A 17,885-nucleotide genomic window follows, 5' to 3' on the forward strand; every position below is an offset into this window, starting at 1 on the left:
CACGTAACCCACAGTCATCTAGACTTTCTCTCTGGATAAGACCAAGCAGTGGGTGCTATGAAGAGCAAGGCCAATCACACCCCTGAACAGCAAAGCAAACCATTATTTTGTATGATTAAAAAGCCAGATGCAAGAAGCAATCTGCGAAATGATAATTAGTAACAAGACTAACAAAACCAGAGACTTTACCAGCCAGGCAAGGAGGACTCTCCTCCATTCCATATCTGACCACTGTATTGAAGGTATTGATCCCAGAGATGGCTCAGCAGCACATAAGGGAGTACAGACAGCTTGCCTGCCAAAGGACTGCAGGGCCAGAAGATTTAGGAAGCTCTGAGAATTCCTCCTTGTTCCCAGAGAATCAAGAAGTGCAAAATTTAGCTGACTCCATGCTGTAGTCACAGACACTTTATTAATATCTTAATTCAAATAGAATTTAAGGGAGAAGGAGATTAAATGGGTTAATGGAATCAAAAGATACAAACTTAAACTTATAAATAAATATAGGAAGGTAATATACAGCATGGTGACTATAGTTAATAATACTGTATTGCATATTTGAAAGGTCCTTAAAAAGTAAATCCTCAAAATTCTCATTGTACACAGAAAACTTTTTGCAGTCGTATACAGAAGTAGATGTTGTGTGTGTGTGTGCGTGTGTGCTCAGTCATGTCCAACTCTTTGCAACCCCATGGACTATAGCCCACCAGGCTCCTCTGTCCATGGAATTTTCCAGGCAAGAATACTGAAGGGGTTGCCATTTCCTTCTCTGGGGGATCTTCCTTACACAGGGATCGAACCTGCATCTCCTGCATTGGCAGGCAGATTCTTTATCAGCTGAGCCACTGGGGAAGCCTGAGATGGATGTTAATTAGACTTAATGTGGTAGTCCTTTCATCATGTATACAAATATTGAGTCGTTTTTCATTTGTTAAGTCATGTCCAACTCTTTGCGACCCCATGGACTGCAGCATTCCAGGCTTCCCCGTTCTTCACTATCTCCTGGAGTCTGCTCAAACTCATGCCCATTGAGTCAATGATATCATCCAACCATCTCATCCTCTGTTGCTCCCTTCTCCTTCTGCTCTCAATCCTTCCCAGCATCAGGGTCTTTTCCAATGAGTTGGTCTTCACATTAGGTGACCAAAGTATTAGAGCTTCAGCATCAATCCTTGCAGTGAATATTCAGGGTTGATTTCCTTTAGGATTGACTGGTTTGATCTCCTTGCTCTCCAAGGGACTTTGGAAATCGTTGTATGCCTGAAACTAATTTCACGTTATGTTAATTATACCTCAATTTTAAGAAAAGAAGAATTCTCAAAGAAGGTTTACTCAAGTCCATCTGCTTCATAGAAGCCATTTGACTTCCTGGCATTTTTATCAATGATGTTGATTAAGCAGCAATGACAGTCAAACCCCAAACTGAGATTTCACAGAGGGACTGGTGAGAGGCTTGATGAGCCAGTGAAAGTCAACCTTCTGATGACTAAAAGAAGAGGAGTGTGAGAGTGGAGACATTCAGAACAGACCAAATTACACAGTGAAAAGGAAAAATAGGATAACCCTTATAAATAATGATAAGTAAATGATTTATTTTGTTTATTTTTTATATATTATCCATTTTATTTCAAGAATATTGTAGTCATTGAGCCTAGTTGCCATAGCTAAGACTACAGTAAAGAAATTAAAGATGCCTATAGTTTTAGAAAATACATTTCTGGCACTGTGCTTTTTCTATAATTTTACACAAATGTGCTAAAGAATTAATTATGCATAGACTCCACACTGGGTTTCCCAGGTGGCACTGGTGGAAAAGAACCTGCCTGCCAATGCAGGAGACACAAGAGGCATGGGTTCAATCCCTGGGTCGAGAAGATCCCCTATAGTAGGAAATGGTAACCCACTCTAGTATTCTTGCCTGGAGAATCCCATGGACAGAGGAGTCCGGTGGGCTACAGTCCATAGGATTGCCAAGAGTCGGACACGATTGAAGCAACTTAGCATGCAAGGCACAGACTCCACATTAAGCAAACAGCACAGGTAGTGCAGAAAGAATTGGTTCTATCAGAAGCACCTGCACAACCATAAGCAGCTCTCCACGCTTCTCTGTACCTCAATTTCCCCAGTTACAAGATATGGAAAAATAATGCCTAATTGTTGTTCCTTCTTTCCTTAAGAACTAAAGATGTTAATTTGTGATAAGATTTGCCTTCTGTTGTCAGTTACAGTTTCCTAATGTGCTTCATTTTAACCCTGCTAAGTGTAGCTGATGGTTCAGACCTTAAAGAATTTGCCTTCAATGCAGGAGACCTGGGTTAGATCCGTGCGTTGGGAAGATCCCCTGGAGGAGGGCATGGCAACCCACTCCAGTGTTCTTGCCTAGAGAGCCCCCATGGACAAAGGAGCCTGGCAGGTTACAGCCCATTGTATCACAAAGAGGTGGACATGACTGAGTGACTAAGCACACACAAGTGTAGCTGAAGGGGAGAAATCTTTATTTAAAAATCTAAGTAATCAATAGAAGATATACTTTCATTTTTATAACACAAGCACTGGAAGGGCTATTTAACTTCATACAAATATATGTGGTACTGATTGAGAGAACTGCTGTATTTACTAGCAATATTTGCAGACGGAGTTTATAAGCACCAAGCTGAGTCTCCATCTTTCAAAGAGCTTTTTTGTATACTCCAAGGACCTGATTTACAACTCTCATTCTTTTGCTTTAATAATGTGAAGTTTTTCCATACGAAACTGGGTCTCTCCTTAGCTCAATGTCCTAATTTCCCCTTGTCAAAATAGCTTTTTAGGGAGTCTCTATTGTTTTCAGTTAATTTTAACACTAAATTAAAAGCTTCATATGGTGGTGATTTTAAAACATTTTGCTTCAGATGCCAAAAGGAACCTCCTAAACTACTTCAATCGTAATTGTTACCATCGTTACAATAAGGTTTTCATATAGACTCCCTTTTAGACCTCAAAGTGTTCTATAAAGACCACACTTTGAAATTTTGTTCTCTCAAAACATACCCCATACATTAGATAAGGGGTCACTGACCTCATCTTACAGACTAAATAGTCAGGAGAGGACAGAACTTCCCACTGGATTCAAAGGAAATAGTGGCATTTAAATCCTAAATCTAATAATCTATTGCTATTCCAGTGGCTTAGCCTCTTTTTGGCCTTTTTTTAATTCCAAGTTTTCTAAAATCATCTGGGAAGTAATAGATCATATTTAATTGTTCAGGCTTTTATGCTGTGCTTTCAGAATCACTTCTGATTTGTGGTCTGGCTCTAGTTCAGTATTATCCAACACGAGGTTGATTTCATCAGCCCTGTATCAAAGCTTCCTCACTTTAGCCAGAAATTAAAATAATAGCTGTGAGTTTCCCCTCCCTGTCAAACAGCTAGTCAATAATGCCATTTGCCGTATTTTGTAGATGACTCTATAGGCTCCTCATAAAAGCGGGATATGGAACTCTTTCATTTATTTAGCATAGGCATGCTCAACTTCTCCTACACAAAGACATAATCTTTTCTTTTTAAACAACTTTACTTCCTTTTATAAAGAATTATGACAATTATCATAAATTGTCACGAAGCCTGCAAAGGCTCACCTGCCAGGTTTACCTGGTCCTCTAAATAAAGCCCATGATATCTGATGTCATTTTCTCTCACACCTTTTCTTTGATAAAGGTTGATGAACCAACTACCAATGAGGAGGAAAGGATCAAGATACTAGCAGTGGCCAAAATGGTCACACAGTGATAAGATGCTTAAACATAAAACATTCCAAATGCAAAAATTACCAGAAGGAAAAAATCTCTTTTGTAGTTTAAGTCATAGAGACAGGACAAATACCCCTAGAGTAACCTGAGCTCTTGCTTAGTATTAGCACTTTTTAAAGCCCATACATAACCTTGATTTGTGGTATTCATGTGCAAGGCCATGTGCTCCAGCGCCCAGAAATTTTGAGCACCGGGTTCTTTTCTCGGCTGCCTCTGAGTGCCCTTGAGCAAATGACTTCAACATCCCTGTTACAGGAAACAGAGATAATCCCACAAGCTATTTACCTCCCCCTTGACTCACAGCTCCTGGCTCCCCAGAGAATGTGATATGGATCAGAGCCAGGTCCTATGAAAATGAAAATTACCCTATAGATGACTATTATATAATGTGATTAATCCTCCTAACCTCTTCCCCAGAGCAGGGAAAGCCCCAAACTTTAGCACTTAACTTTCTTCTCTTAACATAATCTCTTGAAAATCGAAGGTAAGAGTTCATGACTACAGACTCACTTAATTTTTCCTGATTTAAACCCAACTTTGATATCTTTTAAAAAATTCTTTCTTGCTAACTCAATCAAAACTACACAATACTTTAGGTATTCACACTATAAAAAAGTCTTGTGAATTTTCTATTTAACTTGTATAGACTGAAAGTAATGACCTAGTTGAAAGAGTGATTTAGTTTATGAATGGCAAAGGTTCAGATCTCCTGAGTCTCAAAATACAGAAATGAAAATATCAGAATATCAAGCATTTTTTGAAAATGAATGGAGATTTGTACTACCAGCGAGATTTGCACTGTGTTGCTTCCTTTTATGTAACATGGCAAGCTGATTCTAAAATTTATTTAAATTTAAAAATGATCTAATTGTAAATTATATTTTGGTAATAATTACAAAAAGAAACAAGGAAATAAGTTGCTTTGTTTCTCTTGCCAAATAAATAAATTTTAAAATGCAAAGGCCCCAAAACAGTCAAGCCACTCCCGAATAGGATGACAGGCTTTACACCAGCCTTATCATAAAGCTATCACAAATAAAGTGGCATAATATTAGCACAAACACATTAATGGACTGGAGAAATGGAGAGGACCCAGAGAAGATCACAGAAATATACTCTATGCTTGGCATAGACTGGTGCTTACTGCATGGCAGAAGGACACTGCACCGTGTCAGACCAGCGGCTACACAGAAGGACCCTTCCTCACACAGTCACGGGTACCTCCCACAGGAAGTCAAACATAACATAGTAAGGAAGGCAAAATTTAAAAGCATTATTTAAATGAAGGATTTTAAAAGATAGTATTTTCATGACTTTACGGTAGGAAAACATTCCTTTAAAAAAGATACAAAGGACACTAAACATAAAAGATGAATATATTTGTCATTAAAATGAAAAATTTTTATTCATCAAAAAACCATGAAGAGAATGAAAAATAATCAGAGGAGAGGATATTTACAACAAACTCAATAACCACTAGTACGAAGAATGTATACAAATCAATGAGTAAGATGGCTGACACACACACAACAGAGACAGGTTTTGAATGGGCACTTTTCAAAAGAAGAAATCCAGTGACCAGTAAACATGTGGAAGATGCTCAAAGGCTGTTTCTAATTAGAGAAATGGAAAATAAAAGCACAGTGAATGTCTCTATAAAAACATCACACGCTAAAATTAAAGTCTGGCAACATCAAGTGTTGACCTGGAACTCTCCTACACAGTGAGGGATGAGGGGAAGGATATTAAATGTTAAAGATATACCTGTCTCATAATCCAGAATTTAAACTCCTAGGTAAATGCCCTACAGAAATGTTTACGTGCACAAACATGCTCATTGCAGCATTGCTTGTAATAGCCCTGAACTGAAAACATCATAGAGGTGCCCATCTCAGTAAAATAAAGTGGTACTAATGAAATGGCATATCACACAGTAATGAAAATGAGTAAATCACACTGACATACAATGTGCTTTGTGGAAGTGTTTAGTGAAAGGCACTAGACACAACACAGTGTGATTCCAGTTTTTTAAGTCAAAAGTAGGGAAAACAAACAATACTGTTGTACACATAACAAGTAAAACCATTTTTTAAAAGAGAAGTATTGCCATAAAGTCAGGCTAGTAGTTTCCTCAGGGGGACAAAGGAGAGACTGGAAGGAACCCACAGGGAGATTCTGGAGTGCTGGCAGTGGCTTTTTTGCCTCTGGTTTGTGATTACATAGCTGTTTGCTTCATCTATTAAACTGCACACCTGTTTTATGTACTTTTTGCATATTTCACAAAATTTAAAAGAATGAGGGAGAACTCATACTACCAAACATACCACTGACTAGAACCATACTTATTTAAATAGTGTGGAAAAACTAGAAGGCCCAGGTCCAAGACACAAAAGACACACAGGAATTTAATATTCTATACCAGTATAGTGCAGATTTTTAAAAAAACTAAATCTCACCTCATACAATATTCCCAAATGAGATGGATTAAAAATTTCCTTCTGAATTAAAGCTAAGTATAAAAGTGAAATTTTTTAAAGTACTAAAAGAAAATAAGGATAAATCTGTACCCATCCTTGGGGTAGGGAAAGCATGCCCTAGCACACCTGCATGGGCTTCCCAGGTGGCACTAGTGGTACAGAATCCACCCACCAACGCAAGAGACATGAGACTCCGGTCCGAACCCTGGGTCAGGAAAATCCCCTGGAGAAGGAAATGGCAACCCACTCCAGTATTCTTGCCTGGGAAATTCCAGGGGTGGAGCAGCCTGGCGGGCTGCAGTTCATGGAGTCACAAAGAGCTGGACACAGCTGAGCACACACACATACACACAGCACACCTGCAAAAGGCAGACTCTAAGAGAACAACTTCTACACAGAAACACCGCCAACTATATTAGGAGGCAAGTCACATGCTGAAAACAGTAATAACACATGACAAAATGGACATCTTAATTCATAAAGTAACTTATAAACCACTAAAATTGGAAAACTTGCCAAGAGACTATAGGAAAGATATGAATAAGCGATGCTCAAAACAATGAATGAAAATGGTCAATAAACATGACAAGACTCTCAAATCTTCATTTATAATCAAACACATTTTAAAGGAAGCCCTTTTCTGTAAATATTGGCAAATATTTTGAATAGCAACTTGCAATTCTAGAAGTTTAATATATTGCTAGTGGGAACGTTAAGGCAAACAGCCTTTGTGAGGAGTGATGAATATCAAGTCTCAAAAATTTACTTTCATCTAGCAATTCCTTCTAGAAAGGTACCATTTGGAAATAAGTCACTTTTTTGCAGATGTGACATAAGATGTTGATTGTATCATTTCAATTTGCATTATAATGAACAAATTGTAACACAAATTGATGTTAAAAGTTACGGCACACCCATAAAATGGAATATTCTGCAGCTATCTAAATTGTGAAATATTTAGTATGTGGAAATGTTTACAGTATACAGAGCAGACTGTTAACCAGCATACGACTGCTTTATTGAAAATATAAATGTATAGCTATGCATAGAAAAGTATGCATATGTCCTTGTACCCAAATGTTAACAGAGGCCTTCTCTGGGTGGTAGGATTACAGGGGACTGCATGTATGTGCATGGGAGTCCGCCCATGATCAGGCTTTCCAGGAATAACGTCTATTTATTCTGGTGCCTCAGACAGTAAAGAATCTGCCTGCAATGTAGGAGACCCAGGTTCGATCCCTGGGTTGGAAATATCCCCTGGAGAAGGAAATGGCAACCCTCACAAGTATTCTTGCCTGGAAAATTTCATGGACAGAGGAGCCTGGCGGGCTACAGTCCTCGGGGTCACAAAGAGTTGGACATAACTGAATGACTATTTTAATAAAGAAGGAGCATCAAATAACTTTAGGATGTGAAATCATTTCAGTTCAGTTCAGTTCAGTCGCTCAGTCGTGTCCGACTCTCTGCGACCCCATGAATTGCAGCACGCCAGGCCTCTCTGTCCATCACCAACTCCCGGAGTCTACCCAAACCCATGTCCATCGAGTCAGTGATGCCATCCAACCATCTCATCCTGTCGTCCCCTTCTCCTCCTGCCCCCAATCCTACCAAGCATTAGGGTCTTTTCCAATGAGTCAACTCTTTGCATGAGGTGGCCAAAGTATTGGAGTTTCAGCTTCAACATCAGACCTTCCAATGAACACCCAGGATCGATCTCTTTTAGGATGGATTGATTGGATCTCTTTGCAGTGCAAGGGACTCTCAAGAGTCTTCTCCAACACCACAGTTCAAAAGCATCAATTCTTGGTGCTCAGCTTTCTTCACCGTCCAACTCTCACATCCATACACGACCACTGGAAAAACCATAGCCTTGACTAGATGGACTTTTGTTGGCAAAGTAATGTCTCGGCTTTTAAATATGCTATCTAGGTTGGCCATAACCTTCCTTCCAAGCAGTAAGCGTCTTTTAATTTGATGGCTGCAATCACCATCAGCAGTGATTTTGGAGCCCAAAAACATAAAGTCTGACACTGTTTCCACTGTTTCCCTATCTATTTCCCATGAAGTGATGGGACCAGATGCCATGATCTTAGTTTTCAGAACGTTGAACTTTAAGCCAACTTTTTCACTCTCCTCTTTCACTTTCATCAAGAGGCTCTTTAGTTCTTCTTCACTTTCTTCCATAAGGGCGGTGTCATCTGCATATCTGAGGTTATTGATATTTCTCCCGGCAATCTTGATTCCAGCTTGTGTTTCTTCCAGCCCAGCATTTCTCATGATGCACTCTGCATATAAGTTAAATAAGCAGGGTGACAATATACAGCCTTGACGTACTCCTTTTCCTGTTTGGAACCAGTCTGTTGTTCCATGTCCAGTTCTAACTGTTATGAATGAAATCATTTATAGTTAGTTTTAAAAACTAAAAATAATGAAACTGTCCAGGATATTCCTACATTTGCTTTTTGAGGGGAGGAAAGCAAAAGGGTGATTAAGCAGTGGTTACTCCCGAAAGGACGTGAAACAGAACTGAGCCCTTCCTACTACACCTATATCTGCCTAAATGTATTCTAATTCAAATTTCCTATGTGAAAAGCCTCCTTCAAAGTTAAGTTACATTTAATTAAGCAGCAGTAAAACATCACCATTAGCGTTTTCAGGTTGCTCTAACTAATATTCTATTCTTTCAACACTGCTTAAAGGCACCAACATGTTAGACAAAACTTTGATAACATGTGTTCATTTCTCTGGAGACAACCATATAATCCTTTGAAATTATACATGAAATTGAGGTTTCTTTAGCCTACAAAAGTCTCTTTTGGGAGGGGAAAAAAGCAATATATATTGATAACAAACCAATTGTAGCTTCGGAAATTTTTTTGGTTCTCTTATCAAACTGAACCTATCATCTGCTAGAACAATGAAGTCAAGTCAGGCCAAGCCAACCAATAGATAGGGCTTCTCCAGTAGCTCAGCAGTAAAGAATCTGCAATGCAGGAGATGCAGGAGCCACGGGTTCAATCCCTGGGTCAGAAGGATCCCCTGGAGAAGGAAATGGCAACCCACTCCAGTAATCTTGCCTGGAAAATCCCATGGGCAGAGGACAATGGCAGGCTACAGTCCATGGGGTCGCAAAAAGTCAGACACAACTGAGCGACTAAACCACCACCAACAGCTATTCCCTTCACAAACATCAATCACCTTAAGACTTTTCCTGTTCCTCATGTTACTCCATGACCAGGCAAATCTGGTCATCCAGAAAGACCACCCACCCTCTAGAATTAACTAAAAGTACTACATATTCCTTATCAGAAGAAAGAAAACATATTTCCTAAGGGAAGACAGAAAGAAATATTTAAGCATTTTCCATGAGTGTCTTCCTTGGTATTTAACGTCCAATACTGTAATAGCTCCTGTGCAAACATGCACAAAATTCTCTAGACTTCTCCCTTTGTTATTCAAAAAAAGAGGGAATTATATCTTCAAAATTCATTTTAGGTGATGCCTGGGACAACTAAATAATTCACTAAGACATGTAATTAACGTATTTGGTAGAGGTAAGTATAAAGAAAAAAGCAGTTTAATCACCTGCTTTCATTTGGCTTAGAGAAAAAAATGTGCTTACTATATACTAAAATATCAGACCAACACAGGACATACTGCCAAAATTTAATATAGTGTCATTAAACACAATATTCAAATATTAACTTTTCAAGCACATGAAAGTTATCATCTGAAAGTGGGCTATTTTTATAGTTTCCTTAGTGTAACTTTACAAAATTCTTTCTCTCAACAATGTCAGACACTGGTCTTGATACTTGTTAGGCAGTCTGATGTAAGATAATGAGATCTCAACAGGCAGAGATTTAGGAGATGATCTGAACGCCCATCTTCAGGATTCATCCTCGGAGGACTGATCATCATCTTCATCCCTTACTTCTCGGTATTTCCTTGAAGACTCCCCTTCTGGATTATAGCTCTGCATTTTAATATTTAGTCTTTCAGCTAGCTTCTGTGCTGCGAGCTTGGCTTGCATCTCCTTTAAGACAAAAAAATGATGCAAAAAGTTAGACACTCATACCTATTCCCTACAATTTTTCAGTGGGAAGTCACTGGAACAGAACCGGTTTCACTGGAATGGCATGCTCCTTTATTTCTGGGTTCTCTACTGCCCTCTGAGAGAATAGGCACAGACATCACAGGGAAGGGCTGGAGAAGGCTACCAGCCTGCTACAGAGGTGATGACAGACTTCCATTGATAAACAATGTGCACTGAAATATCCAACTTCTATCAGAGAAACTGAAGAATCAGCTTGGCACTGCCAACAGTTATACACAGGAAAATATTTTCAAGCATGTGGGCATGTGCATAGACAACCTGAAGAACAATTTGAGCCATCAAATGTCAAAAACCAGCAATGCTATCCTGACCTTCCAACTGGAAAAGTCTTCTTTCCTAGATTAGATCATGGCTTCTAGGCTTGAGAGTGACATTTCAGTGCCACAGTGAAAAATCAAAGAATACTAAAAACTGATTATCCCTCTCCAAATTAACTCCCATGAAAATTACTATGCAATGAAAAGCCTAAGTAAATCTTAGACAGTGGCAATGTGCTTGCAGACGCCCAGTGACAGTGTCACTGACTGACTGGCAAGCCACAATGCTCATTCCTCATCTGGCTCACTTTTCTCAGGCTGCCCCCAAACCACTCGAACTCATTTATGTCCCTCCTTCAGGCCACAGGTAGTACAGGTAGGTGGGACCGAAGTGGAATTATTACTGCTCTGCCAAGGAAACCAACTCCAAACTGAATGGTTTAATTCAACCTAAAAATAACTTCAGACAGGCATTTAGGGTCAAACAAGGTAAGAAACAATTCCTCAATACTTAGTTACAACTAGGCAGTAACTTGAATGAACTGAGAAGATGAAAACTGGCTTTTAAAAACGGGTGCCTTGGAAATCCATGCCAACCTAGCTTTTGTGAAAACTGAAGGCCTAAAGTAAATTCTGACTCATGTAAGCAGCATCCAACATGCAGACAGGAACAAGCCATGCTGTAAATACCTCGTAACTCTGTTTCTGCTGTCTCTGAAGTGCCAGCGACTCCTCTATGGAGAGCAGCTGTGTCGGCAGGTGGTGCAGGGGCAGAAGTCGGGCTGCTGTGATGTCATCAAGATGCTTCCTGTCCCTGTGCCGCCTCTCCTCTGAGGAGACGGGAGACCCTCTCCTCTGACAAGCACTCGATGCATCACATGGCTGTGCAGGTAATCTGGAGGAAGCAACCCATATGTTACACCACCTTTTCACAGACACACATTTTGCAGCATTCAACAAAAGTGGCCTTTAACCTTGGCAGCTAACTGTTCTACAAAGGTAACAGTAAGGCCTTTACCACTATTTACATGCATAGATAAAACGTTCTTTTAAAATATATTTACCTCAAAAACAAATATTTAAATTGGCACCTTTTTTGGAGAGTAATTTGACAACGCATTCCTCTAACAGAAGCTAGACTCACTGCCTTTCCCCCCTCTCTTCAAATACTAGAGTAGGTTGTCATTTCCTCCTCCAGGGGCTCTTCCCCACCCAGGGATCAAACCCTCATCTCCCATGTCTCCTGCATTGGCAGGCAGATTCTTTACTGAGCCACCTGGGAAGCCCCCCAAAAGCTTATACTTGAGCTGAAGCCTATTCTCATTCAAAAACATCCGTAAAGGGGCTTACTGTCTAGCAGAGGGAATTAAACTTGTAAACAGTTTCAGTGTAATGTAATATCACGGGTACTATAGCACAGGCCTACTGGAACACAGACAAGGGAATGGCCTGTTGTAATGGGAGACAGGATGGCTGGCAGAAACACTTCAAAAAGAGTGCAATCTGAGGAGTCTTGGAATAATAAGGATTCAGCATGTAAATGATAGGATCTCTGATGGCATTTCACTAGAGAGGAAGGACTGACAGGGCTGCAGCTCACAGGAAGCATGGGAGCTGGAGAGTACAGAAAAGGCTGGGGCAGCAGGCTGGGTGCAGGCCAACGTGGAAGACTTTTAGTCTACATAACAGGTTCAGGTTTGTATTCTACAAACTGCACTCTGGCAGCAGTGGACAGGATGGACTGGTAGAGTTAAGACTAGGCCAGGACAGACCACAACTACGGGCCAGGACAGTGATGAGCATCTTCACTTTGACAGGAGAAAGGATGAACATAAGGGTGATTAGAGACGAAGGTCCAGGAAATACACTGTGAGGTCCCATGGCTGGCAGAGATGGAAAGAGGGGAAGAAAGAAGGTGGTGGCACTACTGGCTTAGGGAATATGGGACATAGTCTGGGAAGTGAGTTCTACTTTCTACAGGACAAACCTTAGGTGCACAGATCACCCCCATGTGGCTGGGTTTCATAGGTAACTGACTCTGCAAATCTGAAGTTCTGGGTAGACTAGGGCTACAAGAGATGAGGCAGCCTCCCGCATCAGAAGAGCCAGAAGAGCATGCAAGAGGCGGCCAAGGGACACATGCATCCCCCGCCACTTCCAACTGTCTACTGCCTGGCTCCCCAAAGCCCAGACTCTTCTGATGAGTGCACCTCTGTCTCTCTGGCTCACAAACTTCCCGTGGGAACCTTCACGGATATTCCCTTCCTCTCCTCCCACTTCCAGCTGAAGGACCACAATACAGAATCAGGGTCAGTGTATTCTCTGTTGTATGTATTGACTAGATGATGCTTCTGGTTTTCTGCCTCCCTAGAAGTGAGGAAAGATACTTCACCACACACAAGATGAGTAATTACTTAATCAAAGATTACTTTTTATTCCTAACTAAAACTTAATTCTGGTTTTCTATGCAAAACAAATAGCTTTGAGGTTTCAAAAAATGAACAGTGAGACATGATTCAACTTTAAAGTCTCTATAATAATAAAAAAAAATCGGTTTAGGTACTTGTAACTACAAGCTTTCAGTTTTTCAAAGAAAAGCAGTAGTGGTTAAACTTTGTATCTGTTGTTGTTGTTTAGTTGCTAAGTTGTGTCAGACGCTTTGCAACCAGGAGGACCATAGCCTACCAGGCTCCTCTGTTCATGAGATTTCCCAGATAAGAATACTGGAATGGATTGCCATTTCCTTCTTTAGGGGATCTTCCTGCCCAGGGACCGAACCTGCGTCTCCTGCATTGGCAGGTGGATTCTTCACCACCGAGTCACCAGGGAAGCTCCCTGTATCTGATATTAATGTCTTATAAAACTACTCCCTGATTTGAGTGTTGTAACTGCACATAAGTAAATAATACTCTTTTTGAAGAGATTTTTTCTGAAGATCTCAGGAACAAAACTATGACAAGGAACTTAGAAGTACAGTTCACTTGCCCCTCCTGCCCAAATTTGTTTTGCTTTTTTAACCCTTTCTCAGCTCCCTTCCTCCTGAAATGATTATATATTTTAATGTTCTTCCAAGTGTGTAAGCCTCGAATCCTTATCTAGATCCTAAACTCTATGAGGAAAAGAATCTTTACTCTCGTGTCGTCACAGCACCTACTGCTTACATACAGTGAGCACACAAATACTTTTTACTGAGAAGAGCCGTCAGCTCCTACAATTGTTTTCCTCTTAGCTTACAGTCTAGTTAGAGGAGGAGCTATATACAAGAATATGGTTCTGGAAAAAATTATAATAAAATCTCTAATTCTATGTTTTATATAAAATTTTGCCTAAGTATCCCGAAATTTAATGCTCCATCTGCTACTGAAAACCTTTTCAATTACTTGGCTAAAAAAAGAAAGCATTTTCCAGCAGGAATCCTCCACTCCAGCCATGTTAGTTTTACTGCTTCTACAATATGCTCATTCCCAAGTACAAGCAGTTCTCACACCAAGTCCACTGAACTTAAAGCAGTCTCCCAGTTTTTGGAGTTTAACAAGTATCATGCTCCTGTGACAAGCCTGTCTCTGATGGTACTTACACATTGGTTTTAAATTTATGTGGCGGGGGCATGGGATTTTTGGCTCGCATTTCCAGCACTTCCATGTAATGAGGCTTCTTCTGCAGCCCACTCCAGAGGCCGGCCAAGTTCTCAGGACTCTGGTTTCCTTCTGAGTGGTGTTCAGTGGGGTCCGCAATTGTGATCCTTTGTAATCTATCAATGAACAGGTTGTCTGAGCTGCCAGGATGATCCTCCACTTGACCTAAGGCACAATGCTGAGGGAGACCCTCACTAGCTTCAGATGAAGAAGGTGCTGGGGCTCCGCTGCTAGAAGCTGGGTGCTCGCTCACTGTGTGTTCAGCCTCAGTTGCCTCAGCATCACCTCCGCGAGTCAGATGTGCCAGTCCCTGTTGTCGTGAGGTTGTCTGAGATGATGTGATGTAAGCTACAGAGGAACAGCTAGGAATGGGTGATGAAGTATCAAGTATCTGGTCAGAATTCTGGGCCTTATCTGTGTCCCCATCAACAACTGCAATCGCTTTTTGCCTCTCCTTACAGTCTAAGCTAACAGGATAAAAGAGTTCACTTCTTCTTCTAACTTCTTCACGTTCTGCAATGGCAGCTTTCAGTTTGGCGACAGCATCTGAGATCTTTTTACCTTTGTCGGGCAATTTGCAAATGAATTTTCTACAAAAGGAAAAGAATAGGTATAAGTTACATAGAGCCGGGTTTTTAAACTTGAGCTTTACAAAGTAGTAGTCTCAAAGGGAGAAAAATCGACCTTTAATTCAAAAAACTGATTCCCAGCTGCCCCAAAACAGGATGCAATAAGAGAATCATTACCCAAATACCCCTCAAAACAAGGGACTACAGGATGAATAGGGACTATGTCTCGTTTGTCTCATCTATTAACAATTAGAATTTCTGCAAAAGTATTTTAAGCATGATATTAATATAAGACATCCCCCAAATCAGTTTTTAAAAGTGTGATTTCCAAGGCTTTCCTGGTGAGGGGAGGTGGATGGATCTGCAAGGTCAAAACTATTTTTTATAATAACTAAGGTACTGTTTGTCATTTTCACTCTCATTTTCTTACCATGAGTACCGGGGAGTTTTCCAGAGGCCACATGATATGAATGATAGCACTGTTCTGATGGCTAATAGAATGTGTGTGTTTTTGTATTCTTGTCTTTTAAAGATTCTCACTTATAACTCCTAAGACAATGATTAACTATCAGTCAATATAACACACATACAACAAGAGCTCTTCAAGATGTTCAGTAAGTCTTCAGAGTTAAAGTGGTCCTGAGACTGAAAAGTTAACTCACTCATTCTCACAGTCAAAACAGTTGTCTCTACCAGGAAGTCCCCAAGTAATCATTTGCCACTTTGGCTAAGTGGCAAAAGTTCCTTTTCTGATTTCCTTTTCTTTAGCCATACAATAAATGTGGAGGGAAGGTTACAGCTCACACCTTCTATTCTTTATGACACTACATTTATTCTCCCAATTCTATTAACATTCCTCCCAATTTTATTAACATTCCTCCCAGTTGAGATGTCTGTATTTTCCCAACGTTCTCTTCTCTCTCCAGCCTCACTGATCACTTCTCCAGCTTTTAATCAAATATAATTAACTTCCATTAACTCAGCTCCAGTAAGTAAAATCAATCTCAGACTATTACCCTCCTCTAGCTTTCCTACTTTTATTAATGGTGCTCCATACAGGTTGAAAACTTCAGCCATCTCTGTCAACCATATATTCAAATGATCCTAAGCCTGATCTAGTCTCCCCAATCCCACAGCTACCCTTCTAGTTCACTTTCTTACAATCCCCTTATTGGGGAACTTCTCTGAAAATACCTCCTAGTCTCTTCTGCCTCTTATTCCTTCAAACTATCCTGCACCAACCTGCTAAAATAAGCTTCCTAAAAAATCATTTTTGTTACACCGATCCTCTGCTAAAATCCATTAAGTCTAACAGCCAAGTGTGAATCCAGCTTACTTTGCCTAATAAGCCACTCTTTTACCCTACTCTTCCCATTTCCTATAGTTCCTGTAAAAAAAAAAAAAAAGGATCTAGAGATGAAACTGACTAGGTGTTTGGGGCATATTTGGGGGAAACGGAGCGAAAGGATTTGGGATACAAACCCTCCCCTTGGAGGGCCGACACAGGCACTGAGTAAATAAAATCAGCGAGGAGCTGATGGGGAGCCGAAACGCTGGGGAGCCAGAAACACAGGCGCCCGGCGCCTGGCTGTACGCGGTGGCTCTGTGACTGTAGGCCGGCCACTAGCCCGCGGGCCTGGAAAGGACCTAAGACGAGGTGACCTTCCAGGAAAGAGATCGGGATGGGGGCGGGGAGGGGCGCGTCCCAGGGTGCCGAACCCGAGGAATCCTGCGGTGACTTCGCGGGACCCAAGCTTACACGTTGCGCAAAAGTCTCTCCTGGCGCTTCAACATTTCCCGTAGCTCCGCCAAACTCCGCTGCCCCAAGTCCTCGGGAGTTTGGGGCTCGAAGCCGCGGGGCAGCGAGGACATTCTGCGGGGGCTGAGGCTGGCGAGGCGGTGGACACTCGGCGTCCTCGGCAGCCGCCGCAGCTGGCGCCAGATCCGCGGCCGGCGGGGACTCCGGCGAACGAGCGGGAGTCGCCATTTTCCCGGAAGAACAGGTCTTCTTCTAGCCGAATCGAGCTTTATTGAAACGCCGGAAACAAACACGGACAGAGTTGAGGGAGTGGCGGCCGGGGCGGGAATAGCGGGGTGACGTCACGCGCCGGCGGGGCGCGCTTTCTAGTAACGTGTTGCTCACCTGTGCCTTGGGTCTCGGCTTAAGTATTCAGAAAAAGTGAGTTCCTGGGGCCCTGCTCTTAAGGAGTCTACTGAGTGCGGGAGGAGAGCAGACATTAATCAAGTAACAAATGGTAGAACATAAGACGGCTATGGGCACCAAGGAAGGAATAACCAAGAAGTGAAGGACACGTGGAAACATGAGTGGTGAGTTGGTTAACCATTAGTGAAGTTGGGGTATGTACCCGCATGTGAAGCCCTGGCCTGTGGCGTGGCCCTCCTAGTTCTGGGTTTAGTGAAGACCTCAAACATTAATGTTGGAAGGGTCATTCAAAACCATCAGCGTTTCTTAAGGCGGCTCTGTGGCATTTGAAACAAGACTTTTCCTCCTTTGCAGGACTGCCTCAGGTATTGCAAGATATTTGGCGTCTATTTGATGTCTGGGTTTCTGCCCACTAGTTGGTTTGGCATTCCTGAGTCCTCCTAACAATACAAAATGCATCTCCCCAACACACACACGATTTCAAAGGCCCACAAGAGGTGATGATAGTGGGAGGTGCTGCACAAGCCAATGGAGAATCTCTTTTTCACAATTACCCGTTTTGCCTTTAGAAAAACAAAGGCACAAAAACTGAAGTTTTCCCAGGACACAAAACTAGTAAGTGAGAACATCAGGTTTTAGGCACAAACGCCCGGGTGGTCTTTCTGCCACCCCAATTCAAAATCTTCCAAAGAGTAAGAAAGTTTTTTAGGCTGTTGAGGAAAGCAGTGTAACTGCTAACTCTTCAGTGTAACACCTAACTCTTCTCTATAGTTCAGATAAGAGAGCTGGATCCCAAAGAAAAAAGTAGGAAACATGCTATAGTCATAACAGACATCAGCTGTGAGGTTTGAAAGACCCTATAACCTCCAACCCCAGTC

General features: G+C 41.4%; 1 protein-coding gene and 1 long non-coding RNA gene across 4 annotated transcripts in view; one reads left to right on the forward strand and one right to left on the reverse strand.

Moving 5' to 3' along the window:
- Nucleotides 1-9,919: 9,919 nt before the first annotated feature.
- Nucleotides 9,920-16,836, reverse strand: POLR2M (RNA polymerase II subunit M). Of its 2 annotated transcripts, none has more exons than XM_081510092.1 (4): nt 16,603-16,836; nt 14,217-14,390; nt 11,330-11,534; nt 9,920-10,301 (listed from the first exon to the last, which is right to left on the reverse strand). In XM_081510092.1, the coding sequence occupies exons 1-4, from the start codon at nt 16,713-16,715 to the stop codon at nt 10,155-10,157; spliced, it is 639 nt and encodes a 212-aa protein (XP_081366218.1). In that variant the 5' UTR covers nt 16,716-16,836; the 3' UTR covers nt 9,920-10,154. The 2 variants fall into 2 exon arrangements, with proteins under 2 accessions (XP_081366218.1, XP_081366217.1); XM_081510091.1 differs by having other exon boundaries at nt 14,217-14,864.
- LOC145513511 (uncharacterized) overlaps nt 16,256-17,885 on the forward strand; it is a 35,691-nt gene continuing 34,061 nt past the window's right edge. The window contains exon 1 of one of the 2 annotated variants that reach the window (XR_014059454.1): nt 16,256-17,171. This is a non-coding gene — a long non-coding RNA (uncharacterized LOC145513511). The remainder of the gene's footprint in view (nt 17,172-17,885) is intronic. The other variant, XR_014059455.1, reaches the window with a different exon arrangement.

The sequence above is a fragment of the Giraffa tippelskirchi genome, chromosome 7, assembly GCF_054371585.1.
Source record: "Giraffa tippelskirchi isolate mGirTip1 chromosome 7, T2T-mGirTip1v1.2.pri, whole genome shotgun sequence".
Taxonomy (NCBI): domain Eukaryota; kingdom Metazoa; phylum Chordata; class Mammalia; order Artiodactyla; family Giraffidae; genus Giraffa; species Giraffa tippelskirchi.